Source organism: Drosophila pseudoobscura, chromosome X (assembly GCF_009870125.1).
Source record: "Drosophila pseudoobscura strain MV-25-SWS-2005 chromosome X, UCI_Dpse_MV25, whole genome shotgun sequence".
NCBI lineage: Eukaryota > Metazoa > Arthropoda > Insecta > Diptera > Drosophilidae > Drosophila > Drosophila pseudoobscura.
This window is the reverse complement of record NC_046683.1, coordinates 8,439,987-8,464,984: the sequence shown is the minus strand read 5'-3', so window position 1 is coordinate 8,464,984 and position 24,998 is coordinate 8,439,987. Positions and strand designations below refer to the sequence as shown.

At 43.4% G+C, this 24,998-nt stretch overlaps 5 protein-coding genes across 9 annotated transcripts; 2 read left to right on the top strand and 3 right to left on the bottom strand.

The window, feature by feature from the left end:
* Window positions 1-2: 2 nt before the first annotated feature.
* Window positions 3-1,785, bottom strand: LOC6901670 (zinc finger matrin-type protein 3). Its single transcript, XM_002134303.3, has one exon. It carries the CDS (start codon window positions 1,632-1,634, stop codon window positions 603-605), a length of 1,032 nt encoding a protein of 343 aa, XP_002134339.1. The 5' UTR covers window positions 1,635-1,785; the 3' UTR covers window positions 3-602.
* Window positions 1,786-2,057: 272 nt separating this feature from the next.
* LOC6901671 (60S ribosomal protein L30-like) lies at window positions 2,058-3,158 on the bottom strand. The gene is made up of 4 exons (XM_002134304.3): window positions 3,070-3,158; window positions 2,963-3,009; window positions 2,751-2,896; window positions 2,058-2,289 (listed from the first exon to the last, which is right to left on the bottom strand). Exons 2-4 carry the CDS (start codon window positions 2,981-2,983, stop codon window positions 2,121-2,123), a joined length of 336 nt encoding a protein of 111 aa, XP_002134340.1. The 5' UTR covers window positions 2,984-3,009; window positions 3,070-3,158; the 3' UTR covers window positions 2,058-2,120.
* A 235-nt stretch (window positions 3,159-3,393) lies between these two features.
* On the top strand, window positions 3,394-4,605 carry LOC6901672 (UPF0488 protein CG14286). The gene is made up of 3 exons (XM_033384405.1): window positions 3,394-3,704; window positions 3,788-3,922; window positions 4,245-4,605. The coding sequence occupies exons 1-3, from the start codon at window positions 3,503-3,505 to the stop codon at window positions 4,556-4,558; spliced, it is 651 nt and encodes a 216-aa protein (XP_033240296.1). The 5' UTR covers window positions 3,394-3,502; the 3' UTR covers window positions 4,559-4,605.
* Window positions 4,606-11,113: 6,508 nt separating this feature from the next.
* Window positions 11,114-24,404, bottom strand: Tob (Transducer of ERBB2). Of its 5 annotated transcripts, XM_001355018.4 has the most exons (6): window positions 23,886-24,402; window positions 14,966-15,096; window positions 14,354-14,647; window positions 14,115-14,291; window positions 13,561-14,045; window positions 11,114-13,494 (listed from the first exon to the last, which is right to left on the bottom strand). In XM_001355018.4, exons 3-6 carry the CDS (start codon window positions 14,504-14,506, stop codon window positions 12,729-12,731), a joined length of 1,581 nt encoding a protein of 526 aa, XP_001355054.2. In that variant the 5' UTR covers window positions 14,507-14,647; window positions 14,966-15,096; window positions 23,886-24,402; the 3' UTR covers window positions 11,114-12,728. The 5 variants fall into 5 exon arrangements, with proteins under 5 accessions (XP_001355054.2, XP_015041979.2, XP_033240295.1 ...); XM_015186493.2 differs by having other exon boundaries at window positions 11,114-13,491; window positions 14,354-15,096; window positions 23,886-24,404; XM_033384404.1 differs by having other exon boundaries at window positions 14,354-15,099.
* LOC4814758 (uncharacterized) lies at window positions 15,593-18,072 on the top strand. The gene is made up of 8 exons (XM_001355019.3): window positions 15,593-15,888; window positions 15,945-16,049; window positions 16,116-16,259; window positions 16,320-16,431; window positions 16,510-16,784; window positions 16,837-17,025; window positions 17,080-17,523; window positions 17,591-18,072. The coding sequence occupies exons 1-8, from the start codon at window positions 15,688-15,690 to the stop codon at window positions 17,960-17,962; spliced, it is 1,842 nt and encodes a 613-aa protein (XP_001355055.1). The 5' UTR covers window positions 15,593-15,687; the 3' UTR covers window positions 17,963-18,072.
* Window positions 24,405-24,998: the final 594 nt, after the last annotated feature.

The following is a 24,998-nucleotide window of genomic DNA, read 5'->3' as shown; positions in this document are numbered from 1 at the left end:
CGTAAAATAATTTTGCATTTATTTATAAAATTGTTTGCACCACTTATCCATAAATTAAAATGTATCTGCATCTGAACGAGCATGTTCTCCACTTCGATGATGTGATATGAATATGAATAGATTCTCAGCGCTTGGGAGAAGTGTGGGTTATAGGAATGATAGTCGCGAAAACTTGTTCATTAGACTTCTAAATTCGATAGGCCTACATAAGTTTTGGGCCGTCTACTTTCATCTAGTTTCCTTTAAAGATAAAGCCTTCAGGGGCTGGATATTTTCAGCCAAATCTCATCCTGGGATAAAACACGAACTTTACAGCATAATAACAATTTTTACAAGATTTATTGAGTGTTTTGTCGGTATTGTATCCCTTCCGCTTTGTGGTTTCACCCTAGATGATAAAAAAAAGAAATGTTTTCGCTAAACTAAATGCTGTTTTACATGCTGTAATACTGTGTATAGCAATACACACTGGGAATGCAGTCTAATGCAGACAAAATAAAGGTAACTTTATGGGCAATGAGAGACGGACGAATCTTTTCCATCTAAGTATTCGAAGATGGTATTGCCATACAAAATGTTGCTTAAATAATGAGATCGTTTAATTATTGACTAGACTGTTCAGCATGCTGACGTACTGTCTTCAAGTGCTTCTTGCCACACAGATGCTGTTGCAAGGTGGTCGCATGGTTCATGAGCTTCTTGCAGAGTTCGCAGTAGTAGCCGCCGGTCGGGGTGCGGTACATGGATTGATCCGCAGCCGACAACTCCTCACCTAGACTGGCAGCAATCGATCCTTCGGACGGGACTGAGTCCATCTCTATGTCCGGCTCCATACTCACTTTGCGTAGATTCTTCTGGTGCTTCACTCCCTTGACGTGCATTTCCATTTGCCCCGAAGATGTTACCTTAATTTGGCACAGACTACACTCCACTTTACTGCTAGCCTCAGCGTGCTCTTCGACTGTCGCCGGACGATTTGCGTGATTGAGTGTTAGAGCCTCAGGCTGGGGGCAATCCTCGGGCAGCTCTGAACGCGTTGCGTCGGCCAGGAAGGACAAGTCCTTGAGCTTCGCTTCGGGTGTGTGCACGTGCACCCAATCCCCGGAGGTGTCGCAATAGCTAGCTCCCGATGTCCGCGAGAACTTCGACTCTACCAGTTTGTGCTTGCGGCCCCCGTAGTGCTGACGGGCGTGGGACGCAGAGCTCAAGGACAGGTCGCAGACTTTGCAGTGGTAGGCCGTCGTGCCAATCCGACCGGGTGTCATTTGAAAGCCACGCTCCGGGTAGGTCTTGGTGATCCATGCGGCGACTTGGCGGTCGTGCCCCCTGGAGTAGTAGTGGTCCTCGGCGCTCTTGCACGATGTCATCGTCGCTTTGCACAGCTCGCAGCGCATCGGCTTGATGAGGACGTTCAGCTCGTCGGGGTAGCCCGCATGGCGACCCAGAAAGTAGCTCATTTCGGTTCCATCTACATCCATAGCATTTTCATTGGCAGGCGGCTCGCCGGCAGAATGTTTGCGCTTCCTTGGACGCGCTGTGGCGGCGGCTCCTGGACCAGGGACCAGAACACCTGCAAGGGCCATTTCCTGGTCCCCGGGCGCAACAACTTGATTATTGCTTCCAAACCATGCCATGAGTGAGTGTCGGAGAATTGTCCACGGACTCTACTTGCGATGCGTTTATCGCCACTTGTGGTATTTCTTCATTGAAACTCGAATTATTCAGGACAAATCAAACAAAAATAGACAATTAGAGATGTCAATGATATATCGTCTGCATGTATCGACAACACATGGAAAATCGCGTTGACTTTTTAAACAGAGCAATGAAAAATGCAGAAGATACCTTTTATTGCTTATTTTTATTATGCCATACATATGTATATATTATATATACAGCAAGACTGTGTGACGTCAGAACCATTTGCTAGAACCCATCCGTGTGGTACCCACACCAACACACACACACTCATTGAATTATGCAAGCAGTGCACAGGGGGTGTGGGTGTCCCAGACCAGGGGCACTGCTTCAGAACCTCCCTGCCAAAACACAGAATATTTCTTCTTCAACTCATTACAAGAATTTATTGTATAAAAAAAAGCACAGAATTTCAAGCCATTTTAGTTGTCGGGCAATGAACGGATGATGTCCGAATCTCCAGGATCGGTAATGGACAAGGTGCACACGCGGAAGTATTTACCGCAAGCAGTGCCCAGCTCAATGTTAGTGCCGCTGTAGTGCTGGACCTCAGTCTTGGCCAACATGGCGTAGTACTCAATCTCGGATTTCCTGCAAAGGCACAAACCATAATCTATTAGTAAGCAATACACAACTCTAGCACCCCAATCCGAGAGTCAATACAATCAGAAAGAGTCTCTAGTAATAAAAAGATTCGTCAGGGCAGTCGGAATTACAGAATCATCACAGTGCGTGTGTATGTACACATTTAATAAAATACATGTTCAGTCTTACCCCAAGCAGCCGCAACATGTGCGTGTCGTTAGTGGAAACCACGTGGAGGGGCAGGCAAGGCAGATCCAACAAAAACAGTCGCCCTGCCTCTACCCTGCTGCTTGCGCTGGTTGAGATGATATATACTACTCCATAGTTTCCATCAATTTCTTTTTGATTGGAATCATATTTCTCAGTCAGCATTAAGCAAGACTCCATATGGTTCCAAAAACAGCAACGCGTTGCTGTTCATACATACTTGGGTGCAATGGAAATCTACTTCTCGGTAGAATTCTCACCTCAGGGCGGGCGTGTTGCTGGCAATGAGAACCAGCTTGGCCTTGCCTTGACGCAGAGTCTTCAGCGTCTGCTTGTAGCCCAGGCAGTATTTGCCAGACTTCATCACCAGCGCCAGACGCGCATTGGTGCTCTCCAGCGCCTTTTTCTAGAAATATAAATGCAGCGATCAGCACACATGTACGAGATCATGCTCACTATTTGTCATATTTACCTGTTTCTTTGGGGCAACCATTTTGAATATTTAAATCAAAGTAGCGACTGAGGAAAAATTAATTTTTAGATATTTTCAAACGAGCACGCATTTTAGAGCAAACCTACCTTCGTCGGCTGACAGTGTGAAAAGAAGGAGGCAGACGACGGAAAGAGGCAGAAGCCGGAAACGCGGACTTATCGATAAAATATACCGTGCGACCCTCAGAAATATACCAAAATATACTGTCCAATTTTAAAAATATACCGTAAATATACTGACGAACTCAAGTTCTATTATACATATTCCTCAGTTTTGATATTCCGTCGAATATTATTAGCTAGATAGAACATTTAACCACGCCCCCATCCAATCCAATAAAATAAAACTAATAAAACTAGTTGGCAGAGATGTGTTTGTCTTGTGATCGGTACTTTACACCCATCGCTTGTTCGATCTTTGACAAAGAACCATCGATGACATCGTTGCTACCATCGATATTTGTCCAGCTGTGGAGCACATTGAATTTTTTTTGTAAACAAAAATAATAATCTAAACGACATGCATCGCAGAAAAACCGCAAAGTCAATAAATAAACCACCGCCAATTCAGGGCCCAGCAAAGAAGCCGGTGGCTGCGGCGTCGGCTGCAACGGCGCCAGGATTTGACGGCGAGAGCGCCATTCAATTCGAGCTGGAGCTCTGCTGGTGTGTTCAACAGCTGCAGCTAGCTCTGGACGGCGGCAAACTGAGCCAAAAAGTTGGTAAGTCTGTCTCATAAACACACTACGAAAATATTTATGTATATGGATCTGTGCTAACATTCTCTTGAAATCAACAATCATAGCCGAAGATACTGCCAAGAACCTTAAGATTCTGACAAGCCAAACGGCGCCGCTCATCAAAAAGCGGCAGGTAATGAAGCTCTCCATGGGGGATTACCGATCCAAAATGCAACAGGAGGAAAGAAAAATGATGCTAGGTGAGAAACCCATAGAAATAGATTATTATGACTGAAAACCATCTGAGATTGGTATTCATCCACAACCTGCTGCAATTGTGTGTCTGTCTATGCAGTGGATCAGTCTTACATTGTTTGTCACCAAAAGATGTTAATTTAAGCAACAGTATAGCCCACAATTTAAAATTTTACACATTGTGCACAACAGCACATTTTCGTTCTGTTCCACAATGCACTTGCCTCTCTTTCTGATCTGTGTAGCGCTCATTTCGCTGGAAATACATTTTATTTAACAACTTTACACCGGCATAAGCTATATATAACTCATCTCTCTGTATTACAGCTTCCAGGCAAATAAAATTCACACCCTCCGCTGATACAAACAAAAAGTCCAGCTTTGTGAAGAAGTCGGCGCTTCTGACATCTGGAAAGGACTTTCGCTTTGAATTTGCCCTGCCCACCGCCGCCAATACCAATGAGAATGCACCAGAGCCCGCCCAGGAGACAGCATCGCAGCATCCACAGTCGTCTGATTTGCCATCGCTTCGCAGCAGCCTGCGGCAAGAGAGCACGGGGAGTCAATTTAAGTTCAACTTTACCATCGAGGATGACCATGCGAACGACATTAACTTTAGCGGCCTAAGACTGAACGGCTGATTGATATTTGAATAAACTAATTACCAATATGCCAATATATGAGTACAGATTGACAAGTCTTCGATTCTTGAATAGGTTTCATTTTTGTGCAATGCTGAAAATGTAATCTAATACACTGTATAAACAATACAGGCCCAAATAACCCGCCGAAGCTAGCTCAGAGCCATGAAATTATGCATGGAGGTAGATTTCCGCAGCGCACAGTCTTCTCAGCTCAGTGCGGCAGCAGCAGAAATGAGCGAAGATTGTAGAAAACAAAACAAAACAAAACATCTACATCTCTTTATCTTTCTACGCGTCAAAGCGTCTCAGACAGCTGAGCGTGAAATAAGAACCGAAATAGAGAGAATCCACCATCTTGCAAGACGTTGACAAGTATGTTGAAATCATACAAGTGGTGGTATATTCGCTCAATGCGCTCTCTTTCTGGGTCTTAATGTGTGTTAAATTTTACAGTATGAGTATGAGCCGAAAGAGAGAGAACGAATTTGTTGCTGTGCTGAGCAAAATAATACCAGAAAAGAGAACGCGTTGCGGGAGCGGACCACCTTGTTTGATTCTATCATGTGGTGTCATCTTATATAACTGTATCATGTGTGTGTGTGAGTGATGAACGCGACCGAATATAGGGCGAATTCACCACATTGTACATACATATGATTTCATCACGACAACAAGGTGGTGTGCTTATTCCCACAACGCGCTCTCTTTTCGGGACTTATTTCGTTCAGTTTTCGTTGTGTGTTCCGTGCGAGTGGAGCGCGGACGTCGGAAAAATGCCACAAGTTTGCAAAATTTGCCGCTCGAATTCTGGTCGCCTGATTTGCGTGCCGAAAGACGCAAAAAAAAGACAACTATGGATAAATGCAATGCAAGTTAAATTGGATGAGAGCAATAAAATTTGTGAGAAACATTTCAATGAAAGCGATTTTCATTATGCGTCCGAGAGCAAGGCAAAGCGGAGGCGTTTGCTGCCAAACGCAGTTCCCCATAGAGTGGGATACTTATACACAGAGGAAATACCCTCTGCTGCCGGTCAGAATTTTTGTGATTTTAGCTCGCAAACTGAGTAAGTGCCGCTTAAAAACTATTGTTCCTTCTATGATAATTTCGAAATGTTGTACAAATTACAGAAAAGAAGTAATTGAATGCGGAATAGCGATTGAAAACTTGCGGCTAAAGTTCAGAATAAAGGAGTTGGAAAAGGAAAATGATCGGCTGGTCAAACGAGTGCAGAGCATGGAAAAGTTGGGCGAGTCACTTAAAAGCATATTCTCCGAAAAGCAAATAAGTAAGATGGAAAATGGACTTACACGGGTGCGCTGGAGCTCCGAAGACATTTCGGCTGGAATTTGTCTAAATGCTGCTGGACCTAGGGCCTACAGGCATCTCCTCAAAAGGGGCTTCCCATTCCCCAGTACCTCCACACTGCACGAATGGTCGCAAACGGTGGAAATAAGCCCTGGCCCATTAAATTTCATATTTGAACTTATGGAGGCTGAGGTTGACAGGAAAAATGAAGACAAACAGTGCGTGCTGTGCTTCGATGAGTACAGCTTCGGACAAAATGCCGAACAAGAGACCAAAAAGTATGTACAGGTGGCCATGGTTCAGGGATTGTGGAAGTCTTGGAAGAATCTCATTTACTACGATTTCGACAAACCTATGACCCTCGACACTCTACACATGCTCATCAGAAAGCTTCACTCTGCTGAATACCATGTCGTGGCAATGGTGTCCAACATGGGACCCGAAAATTCGAATTTATGGGCACAGCTGGGAATAACAACAGGTATCTATAAAGAAAGCAAACATTTTTGTAAAAACATACTTATGTCTATATTTTATTTTAGAAAAAACATGGTTTGAACATCCATCTAATGGACAGATGAAAATTTTTGTATTCGCCGATGTGCTACACCTGGTAAAGCTAATAAGGAATCAATTCCTATACTCTGGGCTTGTGATAAAAGGCCATCAAATATGCGCTACGACTATAAGGCAAGCGATGAACCATGCCGCTTCTTCGGATTTGGAAATTCTATGGAAACTAACGGAGGACCACTTAAACGTGAAGTTCGCCGACAGGCAAAAGATCAAATTGGCCACTCAGTTGCTCTCCAAGGCGACAGCAAGTGCCATTCGACGCTGCAGTCACCTGGGACTGAAGGTATATAAGGCCGGTGAAACAGCAGACTTCATCGAGCTGATCCACGATTGGGTCGAAATGTTTAATGTCAGATTGCTAGCCGAAAACTCAACTCCGTCCAAGCAATTTGGAAAATCCCTAAATGTGCAGCGTAAGCTGATGAGTGAAATGACTGCCATCATGTCCGCCTTGATAGTGCCCTACTCCCAGCAGCGACTTCCCTTTCAAAATGGAGTGATTGTCAACAATACCTCGCTGGATCAATTATTTCAATATGTGGGCACAAAATTTGGCAAGGATTACTTGATAACTAGCAGACTATCAGAGGACCCCTTGAAGCACTTTTTCAACGCTCTCAGCTTAAAGGACGCTCACCCAAATCCAAGGGAATTCAAAAATCGACTCCGGAAATACCTATTAAGTAATGGTTTGGGTACACCTGCTTGACTTTTTCCATATGAAAAAACATGAATCAACGTTTTAAGTTTCCTCGTCCATTTCGACGTTTTTCTTTATATTTGAAGTGTTTAAAAAGGTTAGAACCTTTCATATTATTTTTGATTTGCGTCCATAAAATGGAAAAGCCTTATAATTGGATTTAAGTCAGGGGCCGTCAAGGCCCTATCTTATGTGCTGCTGCTGCGCTGCATGAATACAAAAACACTTCTTTATTCCATTTTGCCTGCTGTCCACGCACACAAGCGCACCGACCGCAAAATGTTATACACTTAAGCTATTAAATACAAATACGAAACAATCATCTATTATGCCGTAAGAAGTACTCAAAAGTTTTGATGTAATACAAGCCACAACAACCATGCCATTTCTTTTCATTTCGCACAAAGCAGCGAAGAGTGGAGAAAACAAAACGTCTTCTATATACCCTTCTCTGTCTACCCATGGGGTGCAAAATAAGCCGAAAGAGAGCGAATACACGATGGCAGCATGGCTCTGCGAAATCTCACCTTGGTTCGGCTCGGGAAGAGCTGATTGCTTGAGGTCGACGAAGAGAGCGCGGTCGATGCTCTCTTCGTGTCACGCCTTGCAACGCATGTTCGTTTTAAGAATATTTTTTTTGTCCACTTTAGCGCAGAATCGGCACGCTTACTCTCTCGCACACACACTCTAACTCGCGAATGTGTGTACCTCCAGGCGGAAGGGAGCGAGAAAAACGGCTGGTGTTGGTGTGAGAAAAGGGAGATAGACAGATGTAGCGGATTAAAGAGAGATAGAGAGAGCATGCGGCAATTTCGGTATTAAGCATCGAAAGTAGAGGATGAAAAAAAGCTACGCTTTGATGGATGGGATGCCCTTAAAAGTAGTAGTTTTTGGGTCGTAGTTCCCTAGGTAAAACTGCAGGTGTCATGTATTCGAATAATACGATAATCTTTATTCTATTAAAGGTAATATGAAAAATACTCAATATGGAAGTTATATTTTTTTACTATACATAATACATATATTTTACATTAATTACCTCTATGCTTATGTACACACGTAAGGGGTTCTGTTCTTCTTGAATTGATTGAATACTCGTATCTGTGTACTGGGTATAGGATATACATACATACATACACATTTATAGCACTTTAAATTCAATATATTGTTTGTCTGTCTGTCTGTCTGTACATCGTTATTGTATTGTGTTCACTGATATGCATTTATTTAATTCGAATTCAATTCTCTTTCCTCCTTGCTGTCAAACGAACGATATTGCAATCATACGCGATATGGCAATCAGTACGATACGATAGCACGATAACTTATTCGAGTCAAAGTTTAAAACATAATTATAGTCGTACATACGATACATATGTACATACATATGTGTATATTTAATTTAAATTGTAATTTATTGCACTCTCCTACATACATATGTACTTCTATTCAACGAAAGATGACCAATTGCCAAACTTAAATCACAATATTTTCCATGTCCATTGCTTAGTCATAAAATAGATATAGTTAATATATGTACTCGTATATACATATATAAGAAACTAGACACACATTCAAAAATCTCATATTCGTCAGTATCGTATCTTTCGGAATACCTATACGGTACAGCTACGAGTATTTGGATTTGGAATTGGATTTTTTTTATGCCAAAACACACATATTGAGCTTAATTTGTGGCGATGATTGTTTTCCCGCCAACTTTCCAGGAATACACATATCCATATACAATCCTATCTTAGAGTCTGGGACCCCACATTAGTCAGTGGCTGTGTGTCTGTGTGGTAGGGGTAGTAGGTAATGCACATCTAGATTTTTGGTTTGGAAAAAAGCGTATCAATTGAACAAGTTACCTAAAAATATACAAAAGTTACATCCAACATTCATAAATGAATTCTTTCCTCTAACTACTTATCCAGATAACGATACTTAATCACCGTATAGACGACCAGTGGGTGTAATGTAATTTCATTTAATTTAGTTTGCTTTGCTTGGGTTCGGGTTTTGCATTTGGGCAGGAAGAGAGTGGAGTTCCTTCCTTTCCCATTTGGAATATTATATAGTAAACATACTCATATATAGAAACATATCTGAGGTATAAAAAGCAGTTTGTTATTATAATTATTATTATGTATTTTGTTAGCTGTTGCGGATCTCTCTTACACAAATATTGATAACACCAATGTTGTTGCGGTTTAGTTTAGTTAGTGAGTTGTTTCCTACTACAATCTTGCCAGATCCGAACTCTAGATACTATGAGTGTGTCTGTGTGTGAAAATATAGTGTATGTACTTGTATATTTGTATTATCTACCATGATGATTCCTTTCGTATACCTATACCTATTCCTACTCCTACTCCAGTTGCTGTTGCTGTTAGGTGTCATTCAGATACAATCTCATCTGATCTCGACTTAGCTTAAGGTTCAAGTTGGTGGACAACGACATCTAAATAGGTATGTTCTCTATCGGTATCTGTATCTGTATCGGTATCTGTGCCTTACATTGGTATCACAATCACAATAGAAAAGTGCCTAAGCAAGCAATCAGTATTCTCTTACACATAAGTACTGTACTATGTATTTTATACAACTTTACCGCCCTCCAACCTACCCAGGCGGAGGGGAAAGAGAGAGAGAGTTTAGGGCCATATACCTACTCAAACAGCTTATGGCATGTGGGACATTTGTTAACATTATGTATTTTCACTATTTACGAGTATGTACATCGAGAAACAGACATTGCTTTGTATTGTATAATATTGTACATCAAACACATTGAGAATGGAGACATGCTATCATATACTCGTATTGTATATACCGATACATACACACATATATATCTATCTACATATGTATATATATGTATATATATATATATATATAAAAGTAAAAAATTTGTTTCCTTTTCTGTTTTTTTTTTGATAGTTTTTGAATAGCTCTAATATATCTAAAAAACCGTCCCGTGTCCATGCGCTCATTGTGTTCGGGCATCAAATGGGACGCGATGTATCTCAGTATGAATGTATCTATGTATCTATATGAATGTATGTAGGTACTGTACTTAAGCACTACTATGATCAGAATACAAAAGCAAGAAATCCACAATTCGTTGACCCCTGATGTCCAAGCGGTGGCTCCCAGTGAACTGTTCTGTCCAGTGTCGCTGGTCCGCACGGATTTGAGGTGTGAGCGAATTGCATTCGAAGCTTATCAATTTGATTCTGACTTTGATTCTGGTTTGATTTTGACTCTTGATCGTGATCACAGTAGCTGTAGTCAGAAGCTTCTTTAAGGTACTTAAATGTTTCATTTAATTTCCGTTTTTCAGTGGTAAGTTTTGAGATACACACATCTGTGGGATGTGTAGGTACATATATATTCGAATACATTTTTTCAAAATGTTTAAAATCTTCCTCCTGTCCACCGATTTGTCGCTCTGCATCACTGTCTCCTTCTTCCATCTTTCTTTTCTCTTCTCTTCTCAGTTGTAACAAAATGTAAAAAATATTTGCATAAATTACAAATACTACTTAACAAGATCTTCTTATACGTGCATATATATCTGTAATATATGCACTAACATTATCTCTAGGGTTTCTGCATGTGGGAGAGAGTGTACTTATACACATATTGTATGTTTTTTCTTGGTTGGTTTCTACTTACACATTAGCCTATATATATATATATTTCCATTAAACCATTTTACATACAATATACATTGAGAGGTGTCAGCCATTAAATTCGGGAGAAGGAAAATTATAGACCTATGTATATCTGTTGTACATATATCCGATGAGATATTTACATCAATAATTTGTTTGTGTATCGTGTTTCGTGCTTCGATTGGGGACTTCATTAATATGGAGGTTAAATAAAAATGCTCATTTGGTTTTTTGGTTTGATTTTCTTGGTTTTTTTCTTTTCTTGCAACATTTTTCGTTTCGTTTCGGTTTGTTTTTGTTGTTTGTTTGGTTTGTTTGAAAATTAAAGTAAACATTCATACTATAGCACAAGGTATTTTTCACGTAAGCCCATATAAAAAGTATAAAATTGTTTTTTACTTTAGTTGATTTATAAAAATTACAAATGTTCATATAAAAATAGATATACATACAATATAAAAAAAATATGAAGTCAAATAGTAATACATACAATGTAACACACAAATGAAAGAGTTGTTTATAGTACTTCTATTTTGTTTTCCCCTATGACATGCGCCTACCCTTTCCATTCCTTGCCTTGGTTAAGGCAAACGTTTATGGCTTATATCATCTGGATTGGCTCGAGACAGCAGACAGTTCCGATTGGGGCATTGGGACATTGGGAGAGACTAAAGATGGCTTCGATAACTCGAATGGTTGGGGCCCAATATTCTAGGGATCATTCTTCATTCGCATCGTGTCATTCAGTTCGCTAGAATATCCCAACCACTTGCAGTCGGTAGGTTAGAGTCGAGGTGAGGGGCACAGACGTTTGTTGGGCATCTGGGTTGACTGATCTTCGGGCTCATTCGAAGTTGATCGGCTCCCAGACGCCCAACGCTTGTGTGGCTTTTAGTATAGGGTCATTCCTGTTCGTTTTCACACATCTTCCTGTTGTCGTCGGTCGCATCTTGATATCAAAAATGAGCTTATCTCTTAATCGTTATAACTAATTAAAAACTTAATGTCGAAAGTCATTTATAATATGCATATATATATATATATATATGTATGTATAACAATTAAAAACAATTTTAGTTGAGAAATTCTATTTGAATTCCTTTTATACATATATTGTTGGTTTTTATGTTTTAGAGCAAAGCACGCCTATGGCGGCCCCACCTGTGTCTGTCTCTGTCTCTGTTTCAGTGTTTGTTGTGTGTCCGTGCAGATCCTATACATATATGCAGCTATATATGTATATAGTATATGTATAATCTAGGCATTGTTTGTAGATGAAAGAAACTTCACTTCGAATTTGATAACAAAATATAACCTGTCCGTATGGGCGCTAACTAATGAACTTTCTCATAAAATAGGCCCATGCTCAGGTCTGGTTGTCTATCTATGGGTATGTCTGCGGCGACTGGCTGCATGCGCCTACGAACGTGAGCCATCAAAAATATGAATCTATACACTTTCCTATAAATAGGGGCCATCGTACACAGTCTGATTGAACGGTCTAAAGGTATGTCTATGGTCTATCGTCTATGGGAGTAGGTCTTCATCTAATGTACCATTGCTTTCATAATTATATACAACACAAACGAGGGGTGTACACAATCCAAAATGTATATAGTAGCTAAACGTATCCTGTTTTTACATTGTTCTCGGAATTTATGTGTGGATTTCTTGTGGCTCAAAATGTTGTAACAATTGGATCGGTATGGTGTCTGGCTTTATGGGGCCAGTCAGATTCAACATTATCTCTATTATATAACTATGTGGCGGAGCTTTCGTTTAATTCTATGTTCTATTGTTCTGGCTCTGTTCTACGCTCTCGGCCCTCGAGTTGGTATGTCTGTTGCTGGTTGCTGGTTGCTGTCGGTGTTGTTGGTTATTGTGGCTGGGGCTGAGAGGGGGCCTAGTTGGCCACCAGGAGCTGCTGGTAAGACGATCCAGTGCCGTAGAACGAGTTGATCCCATCAATCAGATTGCTGGCCGATGAGGATTCGGCCGGCTGCTGCTGCTGCTGATTGACGCCAGGGCTGTCGGGACCGGCTGTGTCTGCAACATCAGTAGCAGCAGCAGCAGCTGTTTGGTTGGGCATTGCAGCCACTGGTGGCGTGGCAATGGGACTGTTGTCCGGGGAAGAGTCCCCAGCTCCAACTCCAGCTCCGCCTGTTGCTGCTCCCACAGTTGCTGCCACCTCATCGATGACACACTGCTCTGTCTCCAGGCCATATGAACAGCCCTCGTTGTCCAATTGAACGCCTAGCTGCTGCTGCTGCTGCTGGGACAGATGCTGGCCGTTGGGAAAGTAGCATGCCTCCATGTAAGTACTGTACTTGGCTCCACCCACGGCATTGACATGGGGATGCCCGGCAAACATGGCCATGTTGGCGTCGCCGTTGAAGTGTGGCTCGTAGAGGTTCCGCTGGCCGTTGAACTGCGGATAAAGGCCCATGACCACGCCGGGATAGAAGAAGTGATCGCCGGCTACAGCCCCGGTGGCCATTTGGCCACCCAGAGCCAACGGATTTGGTGAGATCGAGCGTGCCGGTGATACAGGGTCCAGGGCGGCATAGCCCTGGGACGGGACCACCCCATGGCCGTGATGCATCTGCTGCTGTATGGCCCGCTGCTTGATGTAGTTCGAGAACTCTGTGGGCGACATGCGGTACGCGCTGCTGCAATGGACAAATGTGGTGCGGCATTAGTGGGTGCACAGTGGCACAAGGGCAGCGAGAGCTTACCTGTTGGCCCGCTTCGAGCTGGTCTTGAGCTTGGTGCTGCCGAATTTTGTCTGGGCAAAGGTGGCGGTCGTGAAGGTTAACGGCGCCTGTGGTGCACGTTGCAAGTACGCCGAGGCTGTGCCACCGGCCGAAGTGTTGCCGTGAGTCGGTGCCTGAGTCGTGGCCTGAGTCTGACCCTGAGCCGGAGCCGGTGCCGAGCCACTGGACGAACCGGAGGCAGAGGCGGAGCCACAGCTGCCGTTGCTGGCATTGGGATTGGGGCTGCCCTTGTAAGTGGGCGACCCAGAGGCAGCCGAGTGCGGCGAGGAGCCCGCCTGGGGCATAGGCACCGGCAACGACTTGGGGCTTAAGCTCAGGTTGTTCAGGGTCGTGTTGACCACATCGATGGGTCGGAAGCATTGAGCCTCCGGATTGAACGTCTTGGTGACCTCGCGATCTGCCGAGCGGCTATCCTCGTGGTTCTCATTGTTCTCTGTATAAAGAATCTGCAACGTAAAAGGTCGGTTAATGGGCGATTCCTGTACGGGGAAGAGTCCTAGCGGCGCAACAAATACCTTAACGGCTCCCTTCTCGCCAACGCGAAAGGACACCTCGCCGGGATCCATCCACACGGACAGCTCGTGTGGCAAATTCTCTAAAATATCACTGATGGGTACACCGCTCTCCCGGGCAGCACGCTCCAGAACCGAATCGATGGCATCCCCGGTCTTCAGGCAACGATAGGCAGAACCCTGCAATGAATATTCACATATAAGATTCCGTTTCTAAAGATCGTCTCGCACTACAATCATACCTTGAAAGGCTTCTCCGGGTACCAGTGTCCCTGGAATTTGTCGCGCAGTGCCTTCTCCAGCTCCTCGCCGAATATGTTCACACGTCGGCGAGGCAGTTTATTATACAGATAGGAGATGACAAAGTTCAGGGCCACCTGGATTTCAATATGCATCTTGGCAGTCCTTGGTACCGTACCCTGTCCGCCGTACCCAGATCCTTTCGAAGATTATTCACTATTTGTTTGTTTTTTCTTTGTTCGATTCTGTTCGGTGTGCTTTCCGTGTACGTGTACGGGTTACGAGTATATATCTATCTGATTGATCAAACGCACAATTATGAATATCCTAGCTCAATTTTTGACTGTGAAGTTTCAGGCGATGTGTTGTACTAGATTTAGTAGTGTTTCTATTTTGTGAGTCTATGTAGTTGTTTTTGTGTGTGTTTATCTCAGAGAATTGAGTCTAATGTCTGATGTGTGATGTGTGAGGCGTAGACTCCTAGATCCTAAGTGTGTTGTGTTTTATGTATTTACAGAGCATCTCCCATAAAAAGGGTCGATTTTGTGTAGGTGTGTGTGTGTGTGTAAAGTAATTGCTAATGGCTTTGTCTAAGTCGGTTGCTAGTTAGTTACTCTCTCTCTTTTGCTGTCTTTGACTTTTGACAAACGTTGGTCCGTTTCCCGTGTCTCCTTCCTAGAACGCCTCCATGAGTGGTGTCTCCTCAGAGCCGTGCGATTCTATGACAAGTCGTTGGTGTCCGTAGCTGCTAGAACGAAAGGAAGGAAGGAAAACGTTTATAGACAATCAATTTACACCGGATGGGATACCTAATCACAAAAGGTCCCAGAAATCCAATAACAAAATACACAGTATTTGTCGTCTATGCATGTCTGCATGTTCCACGAGGTCGGAGTCTGAGTCAGAACAGATCTGGAACAGCCTTTTCTACTCTATCTACTAGCCAATGAATATATTACCCTGCTAAGATACAAATTTGCATACTATATCTTGCAGAGTGAATGCGCCATCATTGGGACTTTATCCCTGCTCAGTGATGGATCATTATTATAATGATTCATCCATCATGAATTGCAAAAAAATTACCCTTTCTTCATCCACGATATACGATATTCTGTTGGCCTTTATCGATAGTTGACAAGTCGATAAGAATTAGTAGAAGATGTTGTGTGTTCCCCGAGACATCGTAACAACTCAGTTTTCTTGAGTCACATTTGACACACAGACACAAAAAAACTACAGGAATATACTTTAAAACAAAAAACAATAAAACATAAAAACACACACCACAGGGAAACACTGAACACAGAGTTGCATTCCATTTGGGGGTTCAAGGATGAAGCGAGCACGCAATGATGCGGAGTCGAACAACAAGAAGAAGTCGTTGCGCACCCGATTCAGAAAACTGGTGCGGGCGGTGATTATGAACCAGCACTGGCTGATCGATGCCGAGGATCAGGGTCTCTCGATGAACGTCAAGAAGAATGTGGCTCTGCTGGTGCGGCAGAAGAAAAAGCGGGGCATGATCACCGTAGCGGTAAGCTCCACCCACCAACAATCGTAATCGTCACGATTTCCGATAATCGTTTGCAGGACAAGGCGCTGTTGCGCACGCTACCCTGGGCGCGGACAATCGATGATCGGAAAAAGCTCTGTATGGTCATAGCCGGGCTAACGTGTTTCGCCAAGATACCCCCGGTAAGCCGTACAACTGAGTTTCATCTGACCTATTACTTCACCTACGATCTGTGATCTGTGATCTAGAAAATCAGGGCTCGCATGGTGCCGGTAATAAAGCTTTTGTCCATCAATGAGTCCCGAGTGCTGATCAAAGAAGGGGACCTGCCCATCACCGTGTACTTCATACTGAACGGCGAGGTCGAAATGAAAAGATCCGAATACAATAAGGTAGGTCCACGCGGTAGGTCCTTAGGACGGTATAGAATCCCCTTGAATCTTGTCCTGAAGGTCACAAGGGAAATCACTCAAGTATCAATGGCCATATTCGGTCCGGGCGACTGTATCGGAGAAGTGGAAATGGTTGAGGACTGTCCCAGAATGAACACATACACGACGCTGTGTAAGTAAGCACTTACTACATCAAAATATGCGAAACGTACCGTGATCCGATCGTCTATTTGTTGGCTCTTTCGTCTAGCAAATTGTGAAATATTGGCCTTGTTCGATAACGACTACAATCGCATTCTGAGGCCGTTTATGGAGAAGCAGTGGAACGAAAAGAAGGAAGCACTGCGCGCCTTCCCCTACTTTGATTTTTTGAACGAGGATCAGATACGACGCGCCTGCATGTTCGGATCAGTGGTCCAGTACGATCCTCTGGAGACGATCTATGTCGAGGACAAGGGCTCTTTGAACATGGTGCACTTTATTTTGAGCGGCGAATGCGTTGTCCTGCAATGCCTAAACCTCAAGGTGCTATATCCGATATGTGTATCCGTATATCCTCAGTCTTTGATTCTTGCAGATCAATCAGAGTAGGGGAAAGACTATTATCGATCTGTCAGATATAGAAAAGGACAACGAGTCCAAGGCCATGTTTCTGGAGACAAAGAACTCGTCCTATGCTCCAGAACAGTCGTATTTGGATATACAGAATTTGTTGGCCTCAACCTCTTCGGAAGCGGAGGGCGAGTCGAAAGGCCTCAGGAAACAAGTATGCGATCTACGTATAGATAGAGGTGTTTCTCTTCTAATTCGAGCTCTGTAGATGCGCAAAATGGGACTAAAGGAAATCGAGGCATTTTGCGGCTTGGGCCCAGCCAGCTTCCTTGAGAAGCACGGACATCGGAGGAAAACCGTAATGCACGCGAAAAGGATAACCCACAACCAAAGAAGGCACACCATCGAGTCCGAGGATATTGAGGACGCCGAAGAGGAGGAGCAGTTTTTCGACTACGAGGACTATTTCGAATACTACGGCGAGGAGGTATCCGTTGAATCGGAATCCTCCCTTGCCGTGGAATCCTCTAGCTCGGAAACGAAGCGTAAGACCCTCGTCTCCATATCGCCATCGAAGAATGAAACGGTCTCCCAGCTCTCACTGAAGCATGAAACACTTGCCTCCTCTCAATCCTCGAAAGTGTTGAGCACCGTAAAGTCTCAATTGCTTTCGTCTAGTCGTTCAGATGCGGCATTTCTCTCTTCGAGGCGCGTAAGTCCTCAAAACCAATCCCAATCACTATCACTTTTCACTCACTTTCACTTGCCCGTGGGCACAGGACACCACGAGGACCCATTTCATAGACGTCGGTTCGCTCACATTCGGTGCCATCTTTGGCCTGGGCGAAAAGATGGAGCACCGTGTGATAATGGCCCGTACTGTGGTCCAGTGCCTGGTCCTGCCGCGCTTCTGGCTGCTGGAGGAGGAACAGAATCCGGGCAATATCTGGCAGCGTCGTCGCTTCTACTTCGAGTGCAGTGTGCCCTCGCGGCAGGCCCTGTTCGAAGACTACCTGAAGACCCGGCGCTGGGACAAGTTCCGGCGCGCCTACATCCAGAGCACTCTGGACCCCAACTCGAAGGGCAATGTGACCCAGGAGGAGGACATACCCATTATATGTCGCATTGTGGAGACCAGCGATCATACATAAGGGCTCGGCATTCACCCGCTATTCATGGACTCCAGCTAATGGCTGCACTTCCCATTCTCTCCATTCTCCAAATTCATGTACAATAAAGTAATACATATGTATTGACTATATTTGTGCATGTATTCCTGCAACTCCTGCAACAGTTTGGGAGCTACACATATGTATATTCTTCCTACGTCATTCGGAGCAGCAGCACTTCCCCTGCAGTGTCCATGCAACTGCCGATTATATGTAGGTTAACTGAAGAGAGGATTGGACAGAGAGAGAGAGAGAGAGCGAGAGCATATTACAGTAAGCCGAAGTGCATTCGTAGCGACAACTGGAGCAGGTACCGAGACCGCCCAGTGAGCTTCCCACGCAAAGCTTACACCCTTCCATTTTCTCTCTCTATCTCTCTGTCTCTCGCCCAACGGTGACGGTGCGTGCGGACAAAAATAAACCGAAACCAAAGCCGAAGAGAGGGACAGAGCTTGGGCTCTTGCTCTCGCGCCGAGCAACGGGTGCGCAATGACATATAAACGACCCCGAGAGGAGCACATTTCACACCCACACACACACTTGATTTATGCTGCTGCTGCAAGCTGCTGCAGCAGCTGTGTAGCTGCAGCGGGGCAGGCAGAGCTCGTTTATGTGCTGCTTAAGTATATACATATATCCTATACTCGTAGTATATGCTACTGGCTGTGTGTCTTTTTTAAACCATCTGAAGGCCACACACATTGAAATCGCCAAGCCTCAAGCCCCGCCACTGGAAGCTTGAGTTTTCCTTTCACGAGTACATACTCGCATATATGTATGTATGTACATATATAAATGGGAAATTCCAAAAATAGCCACCTAGCCAATGCAATACATCATCCACAAGGGGGAAAAGGCCATTTTCCAAACGGTATTTCAATGCCGCAGATGCCACGGATGCAGTGGAGAGCTTAAGCTCGTCCACAGCTTGGCGCATTGGGTAAAAGGTCAAAGGTGATGCCTGCAACAACATTTCTTGAACCTCCGGTAATGCGTCAGGTGTTTCGTAAGATTCTGAACAGATTTGCTGGCAGGCTGTACTATGGATACTCCTCCACCCTGTAGAATGATGTTTTTTTAAAAGTTTTCCAAATTCTTTTGGAATCAAACAAGTGTTTACTTGATAGCTACTTTTTTGGTCAGAAATGGCTTTGAGACCTAGACTTTAAAATACCTCCATTAATTTGCGTTTAATGGAGGCCTTAGAATCGCAGGATTTCATTGAAGAATTTTCTTGAATTATTAAAAATATTCCAACATATTCTGAAAGCACTTGGCTTCAACTATGGTATGTACATATGTACAATTAATCTTGGTTATAAATCTCTTTGATTAGACCTATCCCCCACCATAAACATCTTGCCCTAACCTGGAGTATCCCTGCATGTGGAGGCTGTAGCTGCCTTGGGGAAAACTTTCGAGTTAATTGAATTTCTTCATGAGCTAACAAGGTTAACTAGTTTGGCATTGCAGACTAACTAGTTGGGGGATTGACGCAAATTAACTGGATTTTCGACGATAACCTTGACATTAGACTAGAGAACGGGGAGTGGGGAGCGGGGAGTGGCCGGGGGGCGGCGGTTAACCCAGTTCGGAGCTAAGATCATTCCATGGCGAAGCAAGACTCTTGATGACGTGAAAGGTGCACAAAAATATTACACATTATGTGTACATACATGCCGCATGTGCTTGTTCTTGTGCTTTTGCTTGTGCATGTGCATGTGCATAAGCATGTGCCTGAGCATGTGCATGCGATTGTGTGCGCGTGTGTGCTTGCGAAGTGAACTTGAAAAAGCTCTAGTTTCACTTTTACGCTTGTACATAGGACACGCGCTGGCTTTAATGGCAGAGTGCGACACCAACAGCCCGAAGGGGAAGCCTCGGAGATAATCCTCAGGTGGGGAGGAGTGCGGACGGACTTCTGGACTCTTGAATGTTTATTTATATTCAAGCACAAACATACACAAGCACCGACACGCGCACAGGGTACACACACACATACACATACACAAACAGATATACGGATATACAGGAGCTGCGACAGCGTCATACCGTTTAAATCAACCTTTAAAACTGTTGGCCCAGATTTTATTGATTTTAGCATTGCAAAGGGCGACCCGGGCCTCCATTTACGAGTGCAACAGCGCACGCGACATACAATAGACAGGGGCAGAGTGGGGCCAGAGACAGAGACAGGGACAGAGACAGCGACAGATAGTGTGAAAGAGAGAGCTTCGAGCACGAACCAGAGCCACAGAGCACCCCCATCAGACAGCTGCTAATGGAGAGAGTGAGAGAGAGAGAGAGAGAGTGCCAAATGACCGTTGTTATTGTTATTCCCGTGTTTACGTTCCACATCGTGTGAAATATAGAAATGTTAAACAGTCATACAGCCGCCTCTGGCACATAAATGGGGATTATTACCCATCTGTGCACAGGACATGCTCCTCACGTCTGTATGTACATTACATATGGAGTAGGACTCTTAAGTTGGGGTCTAATGGAATCGCAGCTCTTAATGGCGGATTGTGTATCAAGTACAGCTGTACTACCCCTACTTAAGCCCCCCCATTGGAGCCTTTTAGGCATACGAGTATAATTATTATTTATCCTAATTAGCTCTGGATGGTAGCTCTCAATTGAATGGAAGGAAAACATTTAGTAAGTGTTTTTATATAATTTCTAATATTTCTATATGTTTCCCACGGAAGTAAAATGCTGAACAGACACCTAGGGCTTATTAACAAAACAAAACCAAAATATACTAGGGGGAAGCAGTGCCACGGTGGAAACTATACGATAAGAAATATGTACCATACGTTCTTATCAAACATCGTTAGTGTAATTTGATTTAAAAAAAAGTAATGAAAGAGTTATGTACACGGTACCGTAGAAGGTCTAGCACTTAATTATAAACAAGCTCTTGAAGCTCCACAGATGTTCCGCCTAAAAAGTCTACCTTCAAAAGGCACATTCGAGTGGAGAGGAAATTCTAGTTAGGTTTCATTTATAGAACTAAATGAAGGCGGTTTTTTTTACATAAATATTTACATATGAATGTAGGTTAAATTAAGTTAATTTTACCGATAATTTAACAAATTATAACAAATGTATACTCTTTGGAAGGAACATACATATATGGCCATCTGTGTTTATAGCATAGTTTTTGGAGTCTCCTAGGGTCTTATCGATTGAAAGATCAGGCCCAAAGCGGCAAAGCACTTATCGCTGCATTTACCGCTCGCCCATGGTTGTTGTTTTGCCATTAGGCAAATTTAATTCAATTACGTTCAGTCGTCGATTCCGAATGCTACGACGATAATCAGCAGTTAAGGGCATTCGCGATACGGCCAGACGGCAGCCTTCAAATTGCTTGTTTGCACATAATTAGACCCCTCTCTAGCGCTCTCTTTCTCTGTCTTGGCTTACATACATACATACGTAATACGTATGCAAAATGAAGGTGTGTGGTGAGGAGAGGAGAGAGGGGGAGTGCACACAGAGCACAGTGTGTCAATTTATTGCGGTTGTTTGTTTGCTTTTCTCATTTGCGTTGCTTCAATTTTGCTGTGCTCTTTGAAGAGGGTATTACGATTCGTAGCAGATGCTTGGCATCGCACAGAAGGAAGAAAAGCAGATGGAATAAACCCATGTGATACCATCTTTTTAGCACCAACAAAATCCATATCCATAAACAATGCAAAAACTTATTTGCAAATCAAATTTGACGAAATCGAACAATTCTATAATGACCCTTCGGGATATGCAAGGGTATCAAAAGCTCCAGCATTCCGTCTCTGGCCTTCCCCTATTGTTTTCACGTACCGCTGTGTAATCCAGTTCACATGTCGCAAAAAAGGAAAAAAAATAACAAAACAAAATTGTTGTTACATCACTGACACTGGGAGGGAGCGAGAGAGAGAGAGATCAAAAGTGCTGACTGCACTTTTAACCGTTTCAAAGCTGGTAATTTTCAACGGAGCAGAGCAGAGCAGAGCCCTGGGCAATGAGGGGTAAAAATGGCAAATCAAACGGGTTGCCTGATTACATAAAATTCTATGTTCTCGCTCTGTGTTTGTGTCTCTTGTTTTACTATAAACTTTTGTTTCCTTCCGTTGTACTTCTACACACAAACGCACACTCTCACACACACACACACTAATAGTAAATGTGTCTCACACACTTGAAAAGAAACAACAAAATACAAACAATGCTTGCATAATGCTTTTAGGTTATCATAATCCGAAACGAATCAAATGAATCGTTTAAACACTGGGGCACACATACATACGTACACGGATGCAGTAATTCATATTACAAGATCACGAAAAGAAAGACACTAAATAATTTGTACTTAATGTCAGCAACATTTTCCACCGACTAGCCCGAGCGCCAAGGCAGCTTAGCTCTCAATTTCCCCTGCCGCCGCTGCTGCTGCTACTATCCAAAGTACGTTGTATGGAAGGTATGGCATGCCCGTATCCCAGTGTTTTGGTCACTCACTTATTATGGCGAAAAGCATCCAAGGCATTGGTGGCAGCGAAGCACCAGAGAAGCAATAAATTCGATATGTACTCTGAAATAAGTATTTCCAATATACGAATCAGCATTGGAGTTTATTGGAATTCGACCATTAAGCTGCTGTCAGGGGCGACCTTACCCTACCATCTTGCGACATACCTTGCGTCTATCAGAGAGCGAGTACAGAGAGAGCGCTCGTCCGAGAGCAACACCCACGCATACCAAAGACAGAGTGGCACACACACACGCGACTACCACCAAATATTCATACATTCGACATGGCAAAACTTTTGGCTCAAGAAATTGTTTGCTTATAGCAAAACAACACAAAACAGCTGATCGAATGTGTTTGTGTGTGTGGTTGTGGTTAGGTTGAGCGACTTATTGACATTATTTTTTTCCTTCCTTCTTTCTCTACCTTTAACCCGTTTTTCAGGAATTTGGGGGAAAATTTCAATTCGACATTGAGACATTCTAAAATTTGTTCATTTGCAAGCACATTTTCAGACACCAGAAAAAAAAAACACAATCAGCTGTTCATACGGTATGAACGCAACTCTTTACGTCACAAAAAAAAGCACACAAAAATAATGAAAGCACATGATTTTTTCGTACATACGTTTATCTATGCCCGAAAACACAAACACACACTGGCACACTCGTAAGTGGAAACGACAAATAGATTCCCAAACGGAATGTCTATTAGATATATGTATGTACATGCATGTACATATGTACATACATATACATGTGTAAATATTTATATCTATTTTGTTGTATGCTGAAATGTCAAATGACGCTGCTGCTTTTGCTTGCTGGGTTTCTGGGCCTCACTCTGCTCTACATAGAAATACAAAAACAGCTGCAGTCAATGGTGTTTTTTTTTTGCTGGTTTCTAGCCACTAAATTCCCCTCAAAAACGAATTGTAGATTCTATGTACATGATGTATGCAACGGCAAATGCTTTCCTCTACCCACTCTTCGTTTTTCTTCTTTTTTTTGAATCTATCAGCTGTCAGCCCAGAGAGTGGGAGGGAGAGAGCATGATGCTGGTGCTCCTGTAGCCCAAAAGCCCAATTGCGTGTGAGAGAGAAACAGCTGTGGTGTCCCCTTTGTGTCTCGCTCTTGGGAGCACAAACTGGAGCAGCACAACACTGCCCTACTGAGCGGCGATAACGAAAACGAAATGAAAACTCACAACACCGAACGATGTGTACTTTCCCCGCACTGAACATATATTTATGTGTTGATACATACGCATGTACATATGTATATCCATGTACCCCTACTTTTGGCATTTCCATCTCAATTATTGTTATTGCCTTTGTGTGTGTGCGTGTGTGATAGTTCTCCAGCCGTCGCACGTATGTATGTATATACTTACATAGTACATATGTATGCACATATCTGTGCATCTTTTTGATGGTTCAAACGTCTTATCTAAACATTGCAGTTATATGTTCCGAATTCTATTTGGTTGATTGATTGATTGGCTGATTGGGATGCTGCTGCTGCTTGATGACGATGCTGTTGATGGCGATGATGATGAAGCGTAGCACGGGTTGTATAATCCTCGATTTATTCCAATTGCAGCCGCAATTGTTCTTCTGTTCCGTTCTGCTGTTTTTTTCGATTTTGAATGCGGATGTGCTTGTGAGTGGGGTGTCTATTTATTTGTTGGTTATTTGAAATTTTTGTGTGGTATTTTTTTTTTCTTTTTGTCAAACGCCTCATCTGCCCGTTACTTAATGGGTATCGCGCGCGCCAACAGCAAAACGCCGTGTGAACGTCCGTGGTTCTTGAAAATCCCGTTGTAGTAAGGTTTGAGGCTCGAGAATGAGAATTGACGCGCGAACGAACCGAACGCCCCAGTCAGCAGCAGCACACACACGAACACTCATCTACATAGGTACGTACAAATATACACACATACATACATACGCCAGCGCCGGGCATAATTGCATTCGACACACGACGCACCACGAAGTAGGGTACATCTGCGCAAGGTAGGGCAAGGCCAGAAAGTGCTCTTATGATAGTGGTTGATATTAGAATTGCCTCAAAAACTTGTATTAAATAAAAACGTTTTTCATACAGCTTAGAGCTAAAAGTAGCGATTAAATAAATTTATTACCCCTTGCAGAGCGCCGCAAAGCCTCACCTTATATTAATATACGTTGGCACGAAGCGTGATTCACGAAGCGCTTGGCGGTCGAGCTTTCATCGTTGATTTGTTGTTTTCGAATCTACCCACCCACTTTGGACCGCCGCGCTCTCTGTCACTCACTCGTACACTTGCACTCTCCTTTTCGGAGAGTGGGTGGATGGGGGTGCAAAGCTTTCTCTGCAATGTGCGCACTGTGTGTATTCGTAGTAAAAATAAAAGAGCTAGGACAACGCGAAAGCCCGGCAAGAGGTTTGTGCGGGTCCTCGGTCTTCGGTCCGCGGGCACACAGACACAGGCACAGACAATTTCTAAAAGCCCACAAAACCGCCC